Raw genomic sequence first — 22625 nt, forward strand, 5'->3', positions numbered from 1 at the left:
CTGACTGCACTGGCAGGTTTTCCCAACATTGACTAAATGCAGTGCCAATTAGCAGATAGGGTTCCATGAAGTTGCTGCATGTAATTGGCAATTAAACTTGAGCTGAATTAAGGTGGTAATAGCACTAGTACCCTTAAGTACCTCAAGTGTTATAACTGCCAATGAGATGAACAAACTAATTGGTTGCAAAAAGTGGTCAGATATGGGGTGAATCTTGAAAAGGTTTGGCATTTGGGGCAGAGGGAAAGAAAGTGTTTTGTTTTTTGCCTCAATACCTATTGCTTGTCTAAGATTGAGGCAGTAATTGAAAATACTCCAATAATTGAAAATACTCCAATAATTTGAGCAAGTTCATGGTGTGAATACAAAAATACAACTTGGAACAAACATAATGAAGACAGAGCAAACTGTGTCTGGACAGAAGATTGTCGACAGCAAAACTGTCGCAAGCAAACACATCAGTAAGCATCTCCACCTTGAATCTCTTTGGCTCAGTGAGTTAGAGGCACTCTGACACTTAAGGGATTGGTATAAGTATCTGGATGGCTTGCTCCAGATCTTAGTTACACCCTGTAGGTATGCAGGATCACACCAGGGTTAGTATGATAAGATACAGTGAGGGGAAATTGGGTATGAGAGCAGTCAAGAATCCAATCTAATCTAGCAGCTACACTGTACTTACTAACAGAATATGAACAATACTCTCAAAAAGACAACCAGAATGGTGATCACAACATCTTAAAGCAGGAGTCTGTCCAAGGCGGGGTGGGTGGGGAAAGAGGAGGAGGAAAAAGGTAATGTATTTGTAGGGGATTCAGTAATTAGGGTGGACAGGTGACCAGTATGTTACCTACCTGGTGCCAAGGTGAATGATATCTTAAACATGGTTGAAAGGATATTGGAGAGGGAGGGTCGGATCCAGTTGTTGTGATCCATATTGGGACCAACAATATACAGAAGAGTGGGGAAGCCATTTCGGCTTGGAGAGTGCCAATAGCTAAGAATGGAGTCTCAAGGGCTATTATTATTATTGATTATTATGTGAACTATGAGCTGATGTTGAGAAGTGAACAAAGTTTCTGTTTTTATGGGAATGCTGGCACTGATTCTGGGAGAGAAAAGACCTGCACCAGTGGGATGAACTCCATCTGAACAGGGCTAGTACCGGGGTCTCAGTGGAAAGGATAAGTAGAGTGGTTGCCAGATATTTAAACTAGAAAATGGGAGGCTCAGTTTGAAAATAAGGTGTGAGGAAAGAGTCGATTCATAGTCAAATTGTGTACAGTAGTTAAAGCAGGAGTGAGGAATGTGAGTAAAACATTAGTGCATAACATGTCAGGTTCTCATTGAAACCTACAGAATTCTAAAGGAGCTTGGTAGGGTGGATGCTGAGATTTTTCTGCAGGTCAGGGCATCTAAAACATGGATACAGCTTCAGTATAAGGGACTGATCATTTAGGACTGAAAGGGAAAATTACTTCACCTCCAAAGCTTTGTCAATCTTTGTGGAATTTTCTACCCCCAAGGGGGTTCTGGATGCTCCATTGTTGAATACATTTATGGGTGGCTTAGATATTATAGAATTAAGGGATATAGGGCACAGGTGGGAGAATGGAATTGAAATCCAGAATCGCATTATGTAGCAGAGCAGGTTTGATGTGCCATTTGGTTTGCTTCTCCTACTTGTGCTCGCTCTTTCATCATCCAGGGAGCTAGCACTTCGGTTGCCCACCCCATGGGAGTTCACCTCTGACTATACCCGAAGTATCTTTCCTTAAAGGCAGTCCATTGTTATTACAGTTTTGCTCCCAACCTTTGATTCCAATTTACCTGGACAGGTCCTTTCTCGCCATTTGTACTCTAGGTTGTTGTGTCCTTTTACATAACTGACTAAGCCTTGTAATATTATTGTGGTTCCCTAAATTTCCCTCATCTGGCACTTTATCCATTTACCCATCTCCTTTCTCCAAAACCAGATCAAGCAATGCCTCCTTCCTCATTGAGCCACAAACATTACTGATCAAGAAAATTCTCCTGAAGAGCTACTAAAGAAAAATATACTGTTGCCTCTCAGCACCCAGGGACCCACGTTCAATTCCGGCCTCAGGTCACTGTCTGTGTGGAGGTTGCACCTTCTCCCATGTCTGCGTGGGTTTCTTCCAGGTGCTCCAGTTTCCTCCCACACTCCAAAGATGTGTAGGTTGGGTTGATTGGCCATGCTAAATTGTCCCTTAGTGTCGGGGACTAGCAGGGTAAATACGTAGGGTTACAGGGATAGGGCCTAGGTGGGATTGTTGGTATAGGCTCAATGGGCCGAATAGACTCCTTCTGCACTGTAGAGAATCTATGATCTAGCATATTTTTTAAAACAACCAAAAGTACTTTTGAAGTGTAGTAAATGTGACACAGCAAACTTCGAGAAACAGTAATGTGATAATGTCCAGGTAATCTGTTTTGTGTGATGGCCAGGACCATGGGGATAGCTCGTCTGCTTTTACCAAAAGTAGTGGCATGGAATTTTTTATGTCCACCCGAGCAGGCAGGTGGGGCCTTGAGTTAATGTATCATCTAAAAGGCAGCACCTCTGGCAGTGCGTGTACCCACAGTACTGCACTGTGATGCTACTGTGCCTTTAAGAAATGTATTTTAATCATGTTTTTCTGCAGTTCTTTTAAAAGGGCCTGGCCTTTTGGTTGCCAAGCGGTCTGAGCTGATGTCCTTTTATTGTTAGTCATATCAACTTTTTGTTTATTTTTAATTTGGGCCTAATGCGCACTCCTGGAGTTTTAATTGTTTGTTTGACTGTTTGGCAGGTTAGATGCTTTGGACTTTTTTTCTTCATGGGGAAATCCAAAGTGAAGGATCTTGACAGAACTGAGAAGACAAAGTAACAGAAAAGTCATAATTGTTTCTCAGTTCAACTGAATGATGTATGTCGGAGGGCTGGAGAGTGGGCTGAGTTTCATAGTTTTGAAAGGCAGTCAGCTAAGATGCATGCTCATAGGCTAGTTATTTTCACATCTTTAATAAATTTTGTGCTGCTTTAGTGTCGAATCTGAACTTAGCAAATATCTGGAAGAGAAAATAATTCAAAGCAGGCAGGACTGAAAGGAGGATCATGCTTGGTGAACTCTTGAAAAGACGATGGCTGCGATGTGTGGACTTCCAAGAGAGCTGTATTCATGGTACTCCGTAGCTGATTTGAGGAGGGATCAAAGTAATGAAAGGACAGCATTTTGTGTCATTCTTTTATGCGATGTGTGTGTCACTGGCTAGGCCAGCATTTGCTGCTCATCCCTAACTGTCCTTGAGAAAGTGGTGGTGAGCCACTGCCTTGAATGCTACAGTCCATGTGGTGCAGGTATACTGTGCTGTTTGGGAGGAAGTTCCAGTGAAAGTGAAGTCAAGAGATGTAGTTCCAAGTCAGTCTAAAAGGCATTTGATACCTTATCATACAACAGACTTGAGAAAAAGTATAGTTAATGGAATAAAAGAGACAGTAGCAATGTGGTTACAAAATTAAGCAATGGGAAACGGTGAGTAATGGGCATTTTTCAGACTGGAGAAAGGTTATAGTTCCCCAGGGGTCAGTATTGGGACCCTTGTTTTTCCTGATCTATCTAGATCTTGGTGTGCAGGAGGCAGTTTTAAAGTTTGTGGACAAGGGGCTGGACAGTAGATGGGAGAAACTGTTCCCATTTGCAAAATGATTGAGAAATGGCACAGATTTAAAGATTTGCAAAAGAAGCAAATGTGATGAGAAAAATCTTTTTCACAGTAAGTTGGTCAGGGCTTGCCTGGAAGTGTTTTGGTGAGGCTACTTCCATAGAGGCATTCAAGAGGGTATTACATAATAATTTGAATAGAAATAATGTGAACGTTTATGGGGAAAAGGGGGAATGGCACTAAGTCATAATATTCATTTGGAGAGATGGTGCAGACATGGGCTGTGTGGCCGCCTCCTGCACTGTAACAATTCTGTGATTTGTGTGGCTTGGAGGGGAACATGCAGGTGTTGATGTTTCCATGCATTTGCTGCCCTTCTAACTGATAGAGGTCACTGGTTGGAAGATGCTGTTGAAGCAGTCTTGGTGGATTGCTGCACTACATCTTGTAGATGACACATGCGGCTGTATCAATTGTGGAAGGAGTGAAAGTTTATAGTGGTGCATGGGATCCCAGTCATGTGAGCTGCTTTGTTCTGGATGGTATTGAGCTGCTTGAGTGTTGGAGCTGCAGTCATCCAGGCAAGTGGAGAGTATTCCATCGCAGTTCTGGCTTGTGCCTTGAAAATGGTAAACAGGCTTTAGGGAGTCAGGAGGTGAGTTGCACATGCAGAAATCCAGTATCTGACCTGCTCTTATAGCCACAGTACTTGTGTATGATCCAGTTCCCTTTTTGGTCAGTTTTGACCTCCAGGATATCGATAGTGGGAATTCAGTGATGATAATGCCATTGACTGTCAAGGAGTGATGGTTGGATTCTCTTGGAAATGACCATTGCCTGGCACTTCTGTAGCACAAATGTCACTTGCCCCTTGTCAGCCCAAGCCTGAATGTTGTGCAGGTCTTGCTGCATATGGGCAAGGATTGCGTGAGTTTCTGAGGAGTTGCAAATGGTGCAATCATCTGTGAACATGCCTGTTTCTGACCACCTGATGGAGGAAGCATCATTGAAGCAACTGAAGATGGTGTGATGCTGTACTCTGTTAAATGCTGCCTTGATGTCAAGGCAGCTACTTTCATTTTGTCTTAGTTCAACACTCTTTTTGTCCAGTTTGAACTAAAGCTTTAATGAGGTCAAGAGCTGAGACACTTGAGCATTGAAGAGTCGTACTGATTTGAACCATTAGTTCTGTTTATCTCTATAGAGGCTGCCAGGCCTGCTGAGTGTTTCCAACATTTTCTGTTAATTCAAATTTCTAGCATCTGCAATATTTTGCTTTTATTTTAGCGATAATTGGTCGGGTTGGCTTTGTCTTGGTGTTTGTGGACAGGATAAACCTGGACAATATTCCATATTGTTGGCTTGATGTCAGTATTGGAGCTGTACTGGAACAGTGTTTGGGGTGCAGCTAGTTCTAGAGCACAAATCTCAAACTAATTAGAAGGAAGGTAACAGATAGGAATTCAGGACAGTTTCACTGACTCTGTCCTATTCTGGAACCATTTGTGTAAACCATATACAAGTTAATTCTGAGGACCGAGGAAACTGCAAGGCATATTGATAAGATAGTGAAAAGGTTTGAAATTCAATATGGGTTAATGCATTTTGATTTTTTTTTTTGATGCAAGTATACATTGAGGGAAGCAGAGGAGCTGAGGGATTTGGGTTTCATGTTTATAAAATATTACAAGAAGCACCATGTTGATGATGATGTTTATATAAAAAGCAACAAATGGGATATATGGCTGGTAAAAGACCCTTGGTCCAATTGTTTTGTCTTGCACCCAGGGCAATCTCAAGAAAAGCAATGGCTGGGGGACAACTTTACACTAAGAGAAATGCTGATTGATTGGCAAGTTGACTTTGGTAAAGGATAATGTGCCAGACCATGTCGAGCATTGTTCAAAATTTAAACCAGGCAACCTGACTCTGGTCAAGGCATTGCTCTGTGGAATGAACCAGTGACTAATCACTTTTGTTTAGTTAAACAGATGCAATATGTGTACATGTTCTCCATCTGCAAGAACAGGGCACTATGTCTTAATACATGTAGCTTCCAGTACACGCGAATGTGCCATGCAGACAGCTAGACTAACTGTCTTCAATTGGTTGAGTGCATAATTTTTCAGAGGATTATTTGGCAAATGTGGTCCAATCACTGAATTACACCAAATGTTGCATGGACTAGTTGGGAAAGGTCTGTATTTTGCCCATTGTGAACAGCAGAAGGGACTTGCTGTTTGATACGATCTGCTAGCCTTTGGGACATATGACCTACAAACCTAGCCTCACGCTGGCTCTGAAATTCACATTTAATATATAATGGTGAATATATGAAAGTTAGCGAGTTGGAACATTATGTCCGTTTTGGGCTTAATAGTAAAGTGATAATGTTAACATAGCAATGATCTGGAGATTCATTGGAGAAAATCTTCAGAAAAATGGGGACTGATTTGGAGAACAACACTTACAGTGCAATTTGAAAGTGCAGTTTAACATTGTTGAATAGTTAGGATTGGGTCAATGGTTGAGTCCATTGGTACTGGTTTAAATTTGAGATGGCAGGAAAAACATTTTGGCTTCTCCCAAGATTCTTCTTGAAACCCACCGACCTCATTGACCAATCTTTTGGACATTTTCCATGCAAACCTCCTTCCATTCTTAGTTAACTTTTATCTCTCCATCTTTTTCCCTTTTCCTTCAAATGTACCCATACATCTATACATATATTCGCCACAATAACAAACTCCAGACTCTCACTATTCTGAGTAAAAGGCTTTTCTGAATTCCCTGTTGGATTTCTCTAACTATTTTCTCTTGATCGCCGCTAGTTATGTGGGAACAATTCGTCTGTCTAGTTCAAAGCCTTTTGTCATTTTGAAGACCTCTATTGGGTCACCCTTCATCCATTTTTAGGCAAAGAAATCCAGCATGATGGATATAACCCCTCATTTCTGCAATCATCCTCTTGTAAATCTTTTACGCTCCTCTACAAATCAAAGTAATGGGCTTTACCGTAGTATGGTTACCAAAACACTAAATGGTAGTCCGTGTGACCTAAGCAAAGTATGATCCAAGTTTAGCATAACTTATGTACTTTTCAATTCTTTCCCTCGAAATAACTCTTGTGCTTGATATGCTTATTTAACTGTGTTGCAACTTGTAATTTATGTATTTGTACTCCCAGATCTTTGTTCCAGTACCCCATTTAGATTTTTGCTTTGCAAATGTGACCACCATATTTTTCTTGGCAAAATGTAATATCTTACACTTAGCGGCTTTGAAATTCATTTGACAATTATATGCCCATTCTACTAGTTAACCTTGTGTTTATTGTACTGCAGTTTCTTTGGTATTGAGTCTTCTCCCCTAAACAATTTGAAGTCATCTGATTTGTGTTTTTGAATCCACATTCGAAATGAATCCAAATTGTGCAATAGTGGTCCCAGCGCTGATTCTTGTGGGACCCTATTTTCCATCTTGTGTCACTCTTGATTGCTACCTTTTATCCTTACACTCCACTCTGTCTTCCAGCTACCTATCCAGTCTGCTATATATTCCCAGACCTCTTGATCGGAGTTCAAGTAATAGACTAATGAATAATCTGTCTTAATATCCTCTTCTGTGACTTGGTATTAAATTTTGTTTCATTAAGATGCCTTGATGTTTCTTTCACAAGGTGTGATTTATAAATGCAAGTTGTTGCATTTGCCGCTGTCACTATCAGTAATTGGTGTGGTTATCATAACAATCAAAATAGTTTTGATATATGGATGTGGGAAATGGGAATAAAGGGCTGTGATTAACACTAATTTGTAGAATAAACAGCAATATAGGCTGCGTTGAATGATTTAATTTGTGCTGTCATCTCACTTCAATTCTATGATTTCCACTGGTGAACCCATGTTTGTTATCTGACAAATGGTATTCATTTAGTACATGAGCAATAGTGTGCCACAGGGCAAACAATCCTCCCTTTGCACACTGGAAAACTGAAATAAAAACCATGTGCTAGAAATACCCAGGAGGTCTGGCAGTGTCTGGAGAAGGATTTAATGTTTTGAATCAAATATGAATGTTGGGTTTCCCCAATTAAACAGTAGGCAAGAGTTAAAATTTCAGGTGTTGAGGTGGAGCAGACGAACTTTAAAATCGGTAAAACCTTAACAATTTGTGGCATTGTTTGTCTGATTTGCTTTGCTTTTGTGATTCATTATGCAATTCCTTTTTTGCAAAATTATGTATTTTGGTACTGTTTGCCAATTACCCTTTATACATGTGTACGTAGTTTAACATTTTAATAGGAATCTCAATTATTTTACAGGTGTGGGAAAGTCATGTTTATTACTACAATTTACAGACAAGAGATTTCAACCTGTTCACGATCTTACCATTGGTGAGTGCATATTAAGCTTAACATCCCTTTGACTGCCTCCTTGTCTCCCCCAACAGAAATCTTAGTGTTTACCATATAAATTCACATGAAGGCAAGCTATCTTGTGTTCCTCATTTGTTATTAGATGACATCCTGCTAGATTGTGTGTGGATGATGAATGAGGACAGGATTTGCTGTGTATGTTGCGTGTCCCTCTAGTAGTTTATCCCTTCCTAGATGTGATAAGCCAGTATACTGCTCAAGTAAAATACTGTGGTTGGGGAAATTTGAAATTAAAGTAGGAAATGCTCATGTGACCAGGCAAGCACCTTTTATGTAGAGAAGTTTAACTTTCAACAAAACAAAGTTAGTGTAAAAGCTTGATGAAATTATAAGCTGGGAAAGGGAGGGGTAGAACAAAATGGAAGCTGTCATAGGTGTGATGCAGGCATTATGGAAAGATGGATGGTGGAGCAAGTAAGGAAATGAAAGATGGGTCCAGATGTTTAGCGTCATTACCAATGTTACGTTCTGGGGAAAAAAGTTAAATTGGTGAATTCAGTTATCTGGAAGAATGTACAATGCTTCCTCGAAAGATGAGGTATGGTTCCTAGAGCTTTAATGGAATGATTTAGGTGGTCCGGGGGCAGAAATTGGAGTAGGGTGGAAAATTTAAAACTGTCAGATCAGGACTGGGGTAATGGCATGGATTGAGTGTTGGTTAACAGGCAGACGCCAGCTAGGCACATGCAGGCATTTTCAAGACTAGTGGATCAGTGGGAAGAGTGGAAAAGTTGATTTTTTTTTTTAAAAAGGTAAGAGACTGCTTGCTGACAACAGCAGCTTTTTGCCCACCCCGACTGAACTGAGTGATTTGAGGGTAATTAAGAGCCATATTGCTGTGGGGCTGGAGTCAAATATAGGCCAGACCAGGAAAGGATGACATTGTGCCTTCCGTAAAGGGCATTCGTGAACCAGATGGATTTTTGCAATTGATATCGTTGTCATGGTCAACATTACTGTGGCTATCTTTATGTTCCAGATTTATTAATTGCCAGCTGCCATGGTGGAATTTGAAACTGTCTCCATGTCCTCTATTAGTACAGTAATTCCAATATGCCATTGCCTCCTTAGTAAATGTTGGCACTCAGACTTGGGAGGCTCTTGTACATGAATTACAAAGTTAACATGCAGGTGCAATTAGCAAATTAGAGGCCTAGCTAAAATGTTTGCTTTAATGGCAAGGGAGTTGGACTATAGATGTGAAGATGTCTTGCTACAATTATTATAGGATTTTTGAAACCATTCTTAATACTCTATGTATTGGTTGCTTTACCTTGGGACAAATATACTTTAGCTAGGAGGAGAGATTGTGTAACGTGAGGTGATCTCATTGAAACACGATTCTGAGCATTTGAAAGCATAGACACTAAGGGATTGTTTGCCCCTAATTTGAGTGTCTACTAGGGGCCAGTCTCTGATAACTGGTCTGCCATTTAGGACAGATGAGAAATTTCTTAATCGTCAGAATTCCCCATCTCTGAAGGCTGTGGGTGCTCAATCATTAAATATATTCTAGAAGAAGTAAAAGAATTGAGATGTGCGTGTAGGGTGGAAAGATGGAGCTAATTTAGAGGTTCACCTGTGATCTTGTTGACAGAGCAGGCTTGAGGGTTCCTCTTGTTTTTATCCTGTATACTCCTTCAGATTGAACAGAGGTGTTTTAAAAGCAATCTCCCAGTTTGTCTGTGGTCTTCAGTGTGGAGGCAACTGTGATGGGCCAAATGGCCTCCTCCTGCACTATGGGAATTCATTGGATTGCATTATAAACAGTATCTACAGAATGCTAAATTTTAAAAGTGCAATTAAATCAATTTAACCTGGAGAGGGGAAGGTTTTGCATTTCCTGTACTTCCATGGGAAAGGGCAGGTCATTAGCCACAATAGAAGAGTGGACCAGGGTGTAGTGAAGGAATGTTTGCCTTCACCTGAGAAGGAAAGAGAGAACCTTGATGCTGAGGATGATCCAATGACTGGAAGCTGACCGGGTTACCTTGTCCATACCTTCCGTCCATTGTGGTTCTGGGTGGGAGGGAAAGTCATTGGAAACACTGGTATAGAAAATTGCATCGTTAGAAAAGATTTAATGAGAGAAACTGAGAATGAAATTCAGTCTTGCAGAAATCTGGATGAGAAGGAATGTAATCAAGGTATTTGTGGGAGTTGGAGAAAGTATAGTAGATACAGGTCAAGAGCCTGTCTCCAGAAATGGAGCAGTTGAGAAAGGAAGAGTTGTAGATGGACTGTTCAAAACTATGGGGAGGGTGGTAATTAAAGTGGCAGGAGGAGAGAGAGGAAACCTGGTGAGGAATCGTTGCTAGGGGTTTGTAATGATCAGAACTCTAGGTTAAACTGAATTGTACTTCATACACAATATGCTACATGTTTTAAGCGTACCTTTTCCAAAAATATTTCAATGTGCTTGCAACTTCTGCATTTAATTCACATGTTGACTGGATGTGAAAATGTAACTTTCATGGGTATTCAAGTAATTAGTCATAATAATAGTAATAGTAAATAAATTGATGGAACTGGAAGCTAATAAATTGTCAAGACCCAGTGGCCAAAGTCCTAAAAGGGATTCTGAAAGAACTCTGCAGAGATGGTGGATGTGCTGATTATAATCTTTTGAGCTCTCTCAAACTTGGAATGGATTTGAAGATGACATCAGTTGTTGGGAAATATTCAAGTCAATTACTGAAGAAATGCTGGCAACAAGGCATTTAGAAAATCATTTATTATGATTTTCCCCTGGAGAGTTTAGAACTAGGGATGGGTGTGGGGGATAGGTTCAGGATAAGAGCACAGCCATTTTGGACTGATGAGGGGAAATTCCAGAGGATTGTGAATCTTTGGATCTATTCACTTCTCAGGGTTGTGGGTGCTAGGTCATTGGCTGAAGTCAATAGATTTTTGGATTAGTGGGAGAGTGGAATTGAGATTGAGGATTATCCATGATCTTCAATGATGGAGCAGGCTCAAGGGACCTTATGGCCTACTGCTATTTCCTATAACCTTTTATGTATAATTATTAAAAGTCAAACAGATGTCCAAAAATTTGAATAATTATGGAATATGTAAGCATTTTATATAATGCACATGAAATTCATACACACAATAGAACAACTTCATGAATGTTAGTAAAATCAAAATCTGATGAAGTTGATCATTTAGATAAATGAAATCAACAATCTAAACGTCGTCACAACCAATATTAAAATATTGTTGCCACTTGTCACTAAATTGCACTGTGCATTGCATTCAGCTAAGTTTACAGGCTTTCGTGCAAAATATTCAATGTCACTTGCATAATTTGGTGGAATGCAAAATTTCACTTAAAGTAAATGTCTAGACTTTAAAGATTTTCAAGTCATTGTACCCTCATTGGCTCCAAAACCTCATTGAGGATTGGTCCTTCAAAACCATCTTGTGCATGCACATTAATTTTTTTTCTCATTTGATTTAGGTGTAGAATTTGGGGCTCGAATGATAACCATTGATGGAAAACAAATAAAACTTCAGATTTGGGATACTGTAAGTCTGTTCCTCCATTTTAGTTTTTTTTTAATGTCTCCTTTTGATTGCTAAACTGATGTGCATACTGGATCAGTCTTGTCTAACTAGTACTGCTTATATAAACAGATAAATATAAATTGACTTAGTTGACTTTTGTGCTTGTTACTGTAGCTGTCTGTTAATCTAAATGTAAAATTCAATTCTTTCCCTGCTTTCACTTTGTTAATAGTTCTAGCAAAAGGAAAAACTTGAGGGTAGTTTGTGGTTCACTTTGTAATATGATTTGTGTGGTATTGGGATTCAATGAGGAAAAACTGTGTTGTGATTGTAGTGCAGAAGGATGGAGTTCTGACTTATGACTAGGTCTCTTTCACTTTACAGGGCAGAAAGACTAGATAGGTAGTAGGCAGCCAGATTCCTATCATCTAAATTCCCCTGTCCTACCTCCTGCATACCCTGTTTTGCTCATGTAGGAAAAATGACTCTTGCAGGATGTGTCCTTGGTGTGTAGAATCATGTGACACAGGAGGAACCTGTTTGTCATACAAATCATTATTGAATGGTGGAGCAGACTTATGGGCTGAATGGTTTGATTTTGCTCCGACATCTATGGTCAAAACCGTTTTATGAAGGTTATTCACAATTTCTTTGGTTTTGTACTCGTCTCCATTATTAAATCCCAGAACTCTATGCTGCACCCCACTCCATGACAGTGGCCTTTCTGGGTTCTTTGAATACTTAAACTAATTTAGTTTTTTACTCCCAAAACAAAACCTCTGTCTGGGTTGTGTTTCTTTGTGAGCAGTGCTGGCATCATGTTGCCAATTCTCCAGCTAAGCCAAACCCACTTGCTGTAACCTTCTGAACTGTCATTTTTTTTAGGTGTTCCAGCAATCTCAAAAGCCCAGCATTTTAGTTAACCTACTTTCACAACAATCTTCCCAGAACTAAACATTACCTCTAACATATTAACACACAAGCTATGCACTGGATATTTGCAACAACCCCTGATATTCGTGTTCCTCCAATTCAGTAATAAGACTTCAGATTGTCACTTGTCCCTTTGCCTAGCTAATCTGAATCTTATTAGACTACTTTCCCAGAATATTCTGCTCCTGGCAAGTGATGCATTTGAACAACTTCATTCCCCGAACCAGATTCAGCAATGACGCCACTTTGTAGCTAGAAACATACTGTTCGGGCTTTTATCCAGAACAAGTTTCAGAAGCCCTCCATTCCCAATCTAACAATATTACTCTGGTTGATATTAGGATAATTGAAGTTTTCTTATTCAGTGGTTCTTGCACCACTCTAATTTCACTGCATTTGCTCTTCTAACGCTCGCACTCATTGGCCTGTGTTGATATAGCGGTCTATATTACTGTAGCCAGTTATATAATGACAACTCTGAAGCCTTCCTCTCCTACTTGGCTTCCCTTGCTGCCTCCTGTTCCCGCTCGACCTCTCTCGCTGCCTTCCCCTATTTGCAGTGTTCAGGTATTGAAGGAACATCTTGTTGCTCACCAGTTTCAATCTAGGCGATGAATTTTGGCTATCCAGTAACCACATGGTGCCACGGCGACAATGTGGTGTAATAAATGTTAAAATAGTGATTAGCTGTTAATAGTTGCAGCAAAAGGAAAAAAATTGTATTTTTCTGTAAACTGAGCGGTAAAGAACTTGAGGGTAGTTTGTGGTTCACTTTGTAATATGATTTGTGTGGTATTGGGATTAGAGTAACTGCATTGTGATTGTAGTGCAGAAGTATGGGGCTCTGAATTGTGACTATAGGTCTCCTTCACTTTACAGGGCAGAAATTGCAAATCTTAAGTTCAGTCCGTGTGGATTCCGAGGAAAAGGGGGGGGGAAAATAGCTTATTGTTCCGTTGGAGCAACTCTATCTGCTAGTGGTATTGGCAAGGTATCTAGAGGGGATGGGTGTGAAGGCAGTGCAATGTTTCTCTTGCAGTATGCTTGAGGTGAGGGATGCCGTCAGTGTCCCTGCTGATTACACCTGTGGGAAGTGCATCCATCTGCAGCTCCTCCAAAACCGTGTTAGGGAATTGGAGCTGGAGTTGGATGAACTTAGGATCATTAGGGCGGTAGAGGTGGCCATAGACAGAAGCTTCATGAATATAGTTACTCCAGGAAAGGAAAATAGATGGGTGACAGTGAGAGGGGCTGGGAGGAAGCAGTCAGTGCAGGGATCCCCTGTGGTTGTTCCCCTTAGCAACAAGTATTCCGCTTTGGATGCAGTTGAGGGGGACGACATACCAGTGGTGAGCTGCAGTGAGCAGATCTCCAGCACTGAGTCCGTCCCTGTGGCTCGGGAGGGTAAGGGGGAGAGCGGGAGGGCAATAGTTATTGGGGACTCGTTAGTTAGAGGGATAAATAGGAGGTTCTGTGGCAGCAAAAGGGACTCACGGATGGTATGTTGCCTACCGGATGCCAGCGTCCGTGACGTCTCGGACTGTGTTTTCTGGATTCTTAAGGGGGAGGGGGAACAGTCACAAGTCGTGATACACATTGGTACCAATGACATAGGTAAGAGAAGGGACGGGGATTTAAAACAGGAATTTAGGGAGCTGGGCTGGAAGCTGAGAGCCAAGAAAAAATGTGGTCATCTCTGGTATGTTGCCGGTGCCACGTGATAGCGAGTTGAGGAACAGAGTGCAGTTAAACATGTGGTTGCAGGGATGGTGTAGGAGCGAGGGTTTCTGCTACGTGGATAATTGGAACACATTCTGGGGAAGGTGGGACCTGTACAAACAGGACGGGGTGCACCTGAACCAGAGGGGCACCAATATCCTGGGAGGGAAATTTGCTACGGCTCTTCAGGGGGGTTTAAACTAATTTGTCAGGGTGGTGGGAAAAGGAGTTGTAGTCCGGAAGTCAGTCTTGCGGGTAGTGAGGTATTGGGGAAGGTGTCACTGGTGGGTACCAGTAGACAGGACGGTGGGTTGAAGTGTGTCTACTTCAATGCAAGGAGCATCCGAAACAAGGTAGATGAACTTGGGGCGTGGATTGGTACTTGGGACTACGATGTTGTGGCCATTACGGAGACATGGGTAGAACAAGGACAGGAATGGTTGTTGGCCGTTCCAGGTTATAGATGTTTCAGTAAGTGTAGGGAAGCTGGTAAAAGAGGTGGAGGAGTAGCATTGTTAATCAAGGATAGTTTAACGGCTGCGGAAAGGCACTTCGAGGGGGATCTGCATACTGAGGTAATATGGGCTGAAGTTAGAAATAGGAAAGAAGTGGTCACATTGTTAGGAGTTGTCTGTAGGCCCCCAAGAAATAATAGAGATGTGGAGGAAGAAATTGCTAAGCAGATTATGGATAGGTGTGGGGGTCACAGGGTAGTTGTCATGGGGGACTTTAACTTTCCAAACATTGATTAGAATCCGAATAGTTCGGATGGGGCAGTTTTTGTGCAGTGTGTGCAGGAGGGTTTCCTGACACTATGTGGATAGGCCGACAAGAGGTGAGGCCACATTGGATTTGGTACTGGGAAATGAATCGGGCCAAGTGTTAGATTTGGTTGTGGGAGAGCACTTTGGAGATAGTGACCACAATTCAGTGTCTTTTGTTATTGCAATGGAGAGGGATAGGGCCGTACGGCAGGGCAAGGTTTATAATTGGGGGAGAGGTAATTATGATGCGATTAGGCAAGAATTAGGGGGCATAAGATGGGAACAGAAACTGTCAGGGAAAGGCACTAATGAAAAGTGGAACTTTTTCAAGGAACAAATACTGTGTGTCCTTGATAGGTATGTCCCTGTCAGGCAGGGAGGAAATGGCCGAGTGAGGGAACCATGGTTCACAAAAGAGGTGGAATGTCTTGTAAAAAGGAAGAGGGAAGCTTATGTAGGAATGAGGAAACAAGGTTCAGATGGCTCGATTGAGGGTTACAAGTTAGCAAGGAATGAGCTGAAAAAGGGGCTTAGGAGAGCTAGGAGGGGGCATGAGAAGTCCTTGGCGGGTCGGATCAAGGAAAACCCCAAGGCTTTTTACTCTTGTGTGAGGAATAAAAGAATGACCAGGGTAAGGTTAGGGCCGGTCAAGGACAGTAGTGGGAACTTGTGTATGGAGTCAGTGGAGATAGGAGAGGTGATGAATGAATACTTTTCTTCAGTGTTCACCAAGGAGAGGGGCAATGTTTTTGAGGAAGAGAAGGTGTTACAGGCCAATAGGCTGGAGGAAGTAGATGTTCGGAGGGAGGATGTACTAGCAGTTCTGAATAAACTGAAGGTTGATAAGTCCCCTGGGCCTGATGAAATATATCCTAGGATTCTTTGGGAGGCAAGGGATGAGATTGCAGAGCCTTTGGCTTTGATCTTTGGGTCCTCACTGTCCACGGAGATGGTGCCAGAAGACTGGAGAGTGGCGAATGTTGTTCCTCTGTTTAAGAAAGGGAATAGAAATGACCCTGGTAATTATAGGCCTTTTAGTCTTACTTCGGTGGTTGGTAAGTTGGTGGAAAAGGTTCTTGGGGATGGGATTTACGACCATTTAGAAAGATGCAGATTAATCTGGGATAGTCAGCACGGATTTGTGAAGGGCAAGTCGTGCCTCACAAATTTGATAGAATTTTTTGAGGAGGTAACTAAGTGTGTTGATGAAGGTAGGGCAGTTGATGTCACATACGTGGATTTTAGTAAGGCGTTTGATAAGGTCCCCCATGGTCGGCTTGTAATGAAAGTAAGGAGGTGTGGGATAGAGGGAAAGTTGGCCGATTGGATAGGTAACTGGCTATCTGATCGAAGACAGGGTGGTGGTGGATGGAAAATTTTCGGACTGGAGGCAGGTTGCTAGCAGAGTGCCACAGGGATCAGTGCTTGGTCCTCTGCTATTTGTGATTTTTATTAATGACTTGGAGGAGGGGGCTGAAGGGTGGATCAGTAAATTTGCTGATGGCACCAAGATTGGTGGAGTAGTGGATGAGGTGGAGGGCTGTTGTAGGCTGCAAAGAGACATAGATAGGATGCAAAGCTGGGCTGAAAAATGGCAGATGGAGTTTAACCCTGATAAATGTGAGGTGATTCATTTTGGTAGGACTAATTTAAATGTGGATTACAGGGTCAAAGGTAGGGTTCTGAAGACTGTGGAGGAACAGAGAGATCTTGGGGTCCATATCCACAGATCTCTAAATGTTGCCACTCAAGTGGATAGAGCTGTGAAGAAGGCCTATAGTGTGTTAGCTTTTATTAACAGGCAGTTGGAGTTTAAGAGCCGTGGGGTTATGCTGCAACTGTACAGGACCTTGGTGAGACCACATTTGGAATATTGCATGCAGTTCTGGTCACCTCACTATAAGAAGGATGTGGAAGCGCTGGAAAGAGTGCAGAGGAGATTTACCAGGATGCTGCCTGGTTTGGAGGGTAGGTCTTATGAGGAAAGGTTGAGGGAGCTAGGGCTGTTCTCTCTGGAGCGGAGGAGGTTGAGGGGGAGACTTAATAGAGGTTTATAAAATGATGAAGGGGATAGATACAATGAACGTTCAAAGACTATTTCCTTGGGTGGGTGGAGCTTTTACAAGGGGGCATAACTATAGGGTTCATGGTGGGAGATATAGGAAGGATGTCCGAGGTAGGTTCTTTACGCAGAGAGTGGTTGGGGTGTGGAATGGACTGCCTGCAGTGATAGTGGAGTCAGACACTTTAGGAACATTTAAGCGGTTATTGGATAGGCACATAGAGCACACCAGGATGATAGGGAGTGGGATAGCTTGATCTTGGTTTCAGATAAAGCTCGTCACAACATTGTGGGCCAAAGGGCCTGTTCTGTGCTGTACTGTTCTGTTCTAAAGACTAGATAGGAATCTGGCTGCCTAGTACCTATCATCCAAATTCCCCTACACATTCACCTCCCAACAAGTGCATGTTTGTAATCCTTTGATCATATATGCCTTGATTAAGTAACAGAACAACAGCTTGCACATTGTATTGTATTGTCACTAGGCTGGTCAGGAGTCTTTCCGTTCTATCACAAGATCCTACTACAGAGGAGCTGCTGGTGCCTTGCTAGTGTACGACATCACAAGGTAAGTTTTAAACTTGGTTTTCAATCCTATGATCAACAGTTATTGGTTCATGGTAAATTTGGCTTAATTTTAATGCAACTATTTTCAGAACTTAGGCACTTAAAATACATTCCACTAAAGTGTAAATATGAATATTCAATGAAATCAAGCTAAGTTATTTGAATGTCACTTTGTATGTAATTTTGTGACTCAAACTTTTCCTTCAGTCCCCATTGTTTCTTAACCCCTTTCCTATTAATTTAAATGAGCCCTTAAATGCGAAAAGCCACAGGACTGTGCCAAAATTAGTTTGTGATAGTATGTAATTTGGAGCATTGCAGTTAACAAGTCTGTGGAAATGGCACTCGTATTAAAGCTTGAATAGGATTAACATGTTTCTATTGTGCAGAAAGATAATTGCAGTTGATACTCACTTGAATAGCCTGTGCATACACTAACTTGTTGTCAGAATTAGTTAGGAATCTTGGGACGTATGAGCAGGAGTAGGCCATTCGGCCCCTTGAGCCTGCTCCACCATTCATTAAGACGATGGCTAATCTGTTGTGGTTGCAACTCCACTTTGTCACCTGCCCTCCATAACCCTTGAATCCCTTGTCTTCTAACCTGGCCTTGAATGCATTTAATGACAGCCTCCACTACATTCAGGGAAGAGAATTTCACGTGGCCTTTTGGGAGAAATAAATTCTCCATCTCTGTCTTAAACCCCTAATTTCTGTTTTAAATGGTAGCCCTCATTCTTAAACTGGTTCTAATCTCTCTCTCTCAAATGGAAAGGTCCTCCCAGCGTTTACCCTAGCAAAGCCCCTTGGGATCTTGTGTTTCAATACAATCAGCCCTCATTCTTCTAAACTCCAATCAGTATAGGCCCGACTTGTTCAATTTTCCTTCATAAAATATGCCCTTTATACCAGGAATGAATCAAGTGAACCTTCTCTGAAATGCTTCTAACTGAAATATATTTTTTCTAGGAGACCAAAACTGTTCCGAGTATTCCAGATGTGGTCTCACTAACACCCTGCACAGCTGCTGTAAAACTTCCCTACTTTTATATTCCATTTCCCTTGCAATAAATGCCAGCATTCCATTTGCCTTCCTAATCACTTACTGTACCTCTTTATGAAACATACCCAGATACCTCTGTACCACCAAATTTTGCAACCTTTCACCATTTAAGTAACATGCTTTTTTTTTCTGGACTGCATTAGTGCTTAAGTTGTAGTGTGAGGGAGGGAGTATGGTGAAGAGGGGAAGGAGATGCTCCTTTAATTTTTTTTTTTACTTTCCTCCAAAGAAGAACAGTGGCATTGGTAAGTAGGACCTGATGAGCATTTCTGCTGTGCTTATTGTCTAAACCAAAGGAAGTGAGTTAAGGGTAAGTCATGGCAAGGCAGCTTGGCCATGTGGAATGCTCCTCCTCTGCGATATGAGAAGTTGGACGTTCTAGTGTCCAGAGTGATCACGTATGCCAGATTGTCTTCAGCTGCAGCTACTTAGAATCCATATTAGCATATGGGAGCAAACTTGCAAGGAGCGTAAAAGCAGACTGTTTAAAGCTTCTATTAAGTTTTTTAAATTACTGAAGGCAAATGTCTGAAGCAGGAGAATTTATAATTGAGAACAAGGAAAATGGCAGAGCAATTAAACAACTACTTCAATTGTCTTCACAACTTTCCAGAAATGTTAAGGAACCAAGGTTCTAGCATGAAGGAGGAATTGAAGGAAATTAGTATTGCCAAAAAAATGCTGGATAAATTAATGGGACTGAAAGCTGATATTCCCCAGGGCCTGATGATCTACATTCCACAGTATGACAGGAGGTGGCCATGGAAATAGTGGATGTGTTGTTAGTCATCATCCAAAATGATGTAGATTCATTTATAAACATTCCCCAAGGTGGAAGTGTCAGTTACAAGGCACAGGTCCAACGTGAGAGGGGGAAAGTTTAAGGGAGATTGCGGGGGAGGTTTTTCACGCAGTGTGGGGTAGATGTCTGTAATCTGCTGCCAGAGGAGGTGATGGAAGCAGGCACATTAGCATCATTTAAGAGGCATCTGGCTGAGTACATGAATAGGGAGGGAATAGAGGTGTACGGACTGAGTAAGGACAGAAGGCTTTTTAGTGCAGTTGGGGCATCATGATCAGTAAAGGCTTGGAGGGTCAAAAGGCCTGTTCCTGTGCTGTACTGTTCTTTATTCTAAACCCCTTTTAACAAATTTGGCTGCCATATATTTGGTCCCTTCATTCAAATATTGATGTGGATTGTAAATAGTTGTGGTCCCTGTGGCACTCCACTTGTTACAGCTTGCCAACCTGAAAATTACCCATTTATCCCCGCTCTTTGCTTCCTGTTAGCTAACCAATCGTTTATCCATGCTAATGTTATTCCCTACATCATGTAATCTTGTGCAGTAACGTTTGTGGTGACACCTTATCAAGTGCTTTTGGAAATCCCAGTACACCACATCTATAGGCTCCCCTTCATCCACCTTGCTTGTTACATTCTCAAATAGCACTGAATTAGTTAATGTGATTTCCTTTTCACAAACCCATGTTGAGTTTGCCTGGTCAAATTATGATTTTCCAAGTCTCGTGCTGGAAACTCCTTTTAATAGTGGAGTCTAGCAATTTTCCTCTGACAGATATTGGGCTAACTCCTTTCTTGAATATTAGCTATTTCCCAATCCACTGGCCCTTTCATAATGTAAGTAATTTTGGAAGATTATAACTGATGCACTTAATGTTTCTACAGCCACTTTTAAGACCTGAGGATGCAGACAATCTGGTCTTGGGGACTGTCAAACTTTAGGTCTAATAGTTTTCCAAGTACCTTTTTCCTAATGATGGGTGATTGTTTTAAGTTCCTCCCTCTTGCTCACCTCTTGATTTTCAAATATCTTTGAGAAATTTCCTAAGGCTTCTACATTGAAGACACAGTATTTTCCAAAGCCTCTGCCACTTCCCCATGTTTTCCATTATCAGTTTCTCAGACTCTCATTCTAGTTGATTTAGATTTTGATGTCAGCAGCAGTAAAGCATCCGTGTTTGCCTATGACTACAAAGAAAATCCAGACTTACCTTCTCTGTACACTGCCACCTGGACAAATAGCAAGGTACAACACCATGTCTCTTAGTGATGAGCTGAAGGCATGTCTTTTCGAGGTCAATATTCATTTTGATGACCAGTAGGTTTTCTTTTATTTTGAATATCCCTAGTTTCTCCTTCCCATTGGAAAGAGCACAAGGGGAGCCAATGAAGAGGTGATAGTGGAGTCATGAACATTTTTATTGCTAATTATAGCAGTTTACAGCAACAAAGCCTTTGATTTTATTGCTGATATTTCCATTAGAATTCCTGTCTGTCAGGTTTATTTTTCACTAATTTTGCTGACTTACAATTGCGTTTGAACTCAAATATTTGCACGTCTTTGTGTGTGTAAAACTTTGGGAAAAGTTCTCAGTTATGATCCCTGTTGCTTTAAGAATTGGAACAGCAAGTCCATCAGCATGGTTCCGGGACCTATTGAGGCACAGCATCTGGATTTCAATGCAAGTCAAGTCACCAGAGGTGTAGTGTTGTTGCTTCCCTCAAAAGCAGACTCCCTGATATTCGCCACGATTGAGAAAGGAAAATCTGAGGGGGAAAAAAGATCATCTTCTGAATTAATTTGTTGGAAATAGTTTTGCTACATTTCTATTTGTTACAGAAACTATTAATATTGAAAGTGCCATCCATTCTTGACATACAGCCTTCTCAGTTGGTTGCAAGACTGTAGGTAAAGGTACTTATCTTGTTTAGTCTTCCCAATCTACCACTTCCTGGAGCTCCATGGACCTGTTGGTGAGTGTGCTAAATCAGATCTGTGAATTCATCAGTAAATGTGAAGTCAAAATGTGCAAAGCAATGCTTTCTAAAAGTGTTCATGGCCAGATTTTCCAGACTGCAGTACTTTTAATTTTTCACAGGCACTCTGACATGGAACAGGGTCTGCTTTCCAGCTATTCTATGGCCACACTTCATGCAAAAATATTGGTGCAAAGTATTTCAGAAACTGTCATATACTGAAGCATGCATTGTAGCAAATGAGGTACACAGGTTGCTCACAATACCTAAAACGCACTGTAATGTAAAAGTGGCTTTGAGTAGTGCAAGCAAACATTTCCAAATGAGGAGAGTTAACACCATTAATGGTAGCATAGCACCTTGTGGTGCACGTTTCTCCAAATATCCTTCCTCATGATTGCAGGAGCAAAAAGTTCAATGTCATGTTCCCAGTAGGAAGCCTTATCCATCTGAAGATTGTTGAAAGTTCAGGCATGTGATGCAAGTGACTATATTTTCACAGGAAATAGGAGCTGGAGTCGTCTGGCTCTCCTGAGCCACCTTTGCCATTTGTTGCGATCATGGCTGATCTTGGGTTTCAACTCCATTTGCCTGCTCCCCATTTTGATTCCCCATGGCAAAAAATCCAACAGTTTAAGCTAACTACCAACCATTAAGGCAATGCATTCCCCAAGTTCTCTGTCTTCTGTCAAACAAGGCTCCCCCCAGCAATGAGAGATCAGGAAATATTCCCTTCCACATAGATTTACAGAGAAAATCTAGGGGTGAAACATAAGAGCAAATTGCAAGTACTTACCTTCTGACTCAGTCAAAATGCTGACCAGCATCCAACTGAATGGGACAGGCTAGGAAAATCCCATCATATTTCATGTTGAATTAGTTGACCATCACTGTATACAAGTGGTTGGTGTTCTACAAATGGTAATGCAATCCTCTTTTCCTCCTCCATACTTGCCACAACCGATGGAGGATAGAAAGCCCTTGCCTGAGTTATCCCTGAGCCTGTGTGGGATGCTCTGTCAGAGAGTCGGTGCAGACCTGATGGGCTAAATGGCCTCCTGCACTGTAGGGATTCTCGTGTTGCAAATTTCTGAACTAGATTATTTATAAGGGCAGCATGGTGG

The 22625-nt window shown here is 41.5% G+C and overlaps 1 protein-coding gene across 1 annotated transcript in view; it reads left to right on the forward strand.

Moving 5' to 3' along the window:
• Positions 1 to 22625, forward strand: part of rab2a (RAB2A, member RAS oncogene family) — an 89118-nt gene that overhangs the window by 18194 nt on the left and 48299 nt on the right. The window contains exons 2-4 of the mRNA XM_078216212.1: positions 7991 to 8062; positions 11568 to 11635; positions 17578 to 17660. Coding sequence (XP_078072338.1) covers positions 7991 to 8062; positions 11568 to 11635; positions 17578 to 17660 — 223 coding nt within the window. The remainder of the gene's footprint in view (positions 1 to 7990; positions 8063 to 11567; positions 11636 to 17577; positions 17661 to 22625) is intronic.

This window comes from Mustelus asterias, chromosome 7, assembly GCF_964213995.1.
Source record: "Mustelus asterias chromosome 7, sMusAst1.hap1.1, whole genome shotgun sequence".
Classification (NCBI taxonomy): Eukaryota; Metazoa; Chordata; class Chondrichthyes; order Carcharhiniformes; family Triakidae; genus Mustelus; species Mustelus asterias.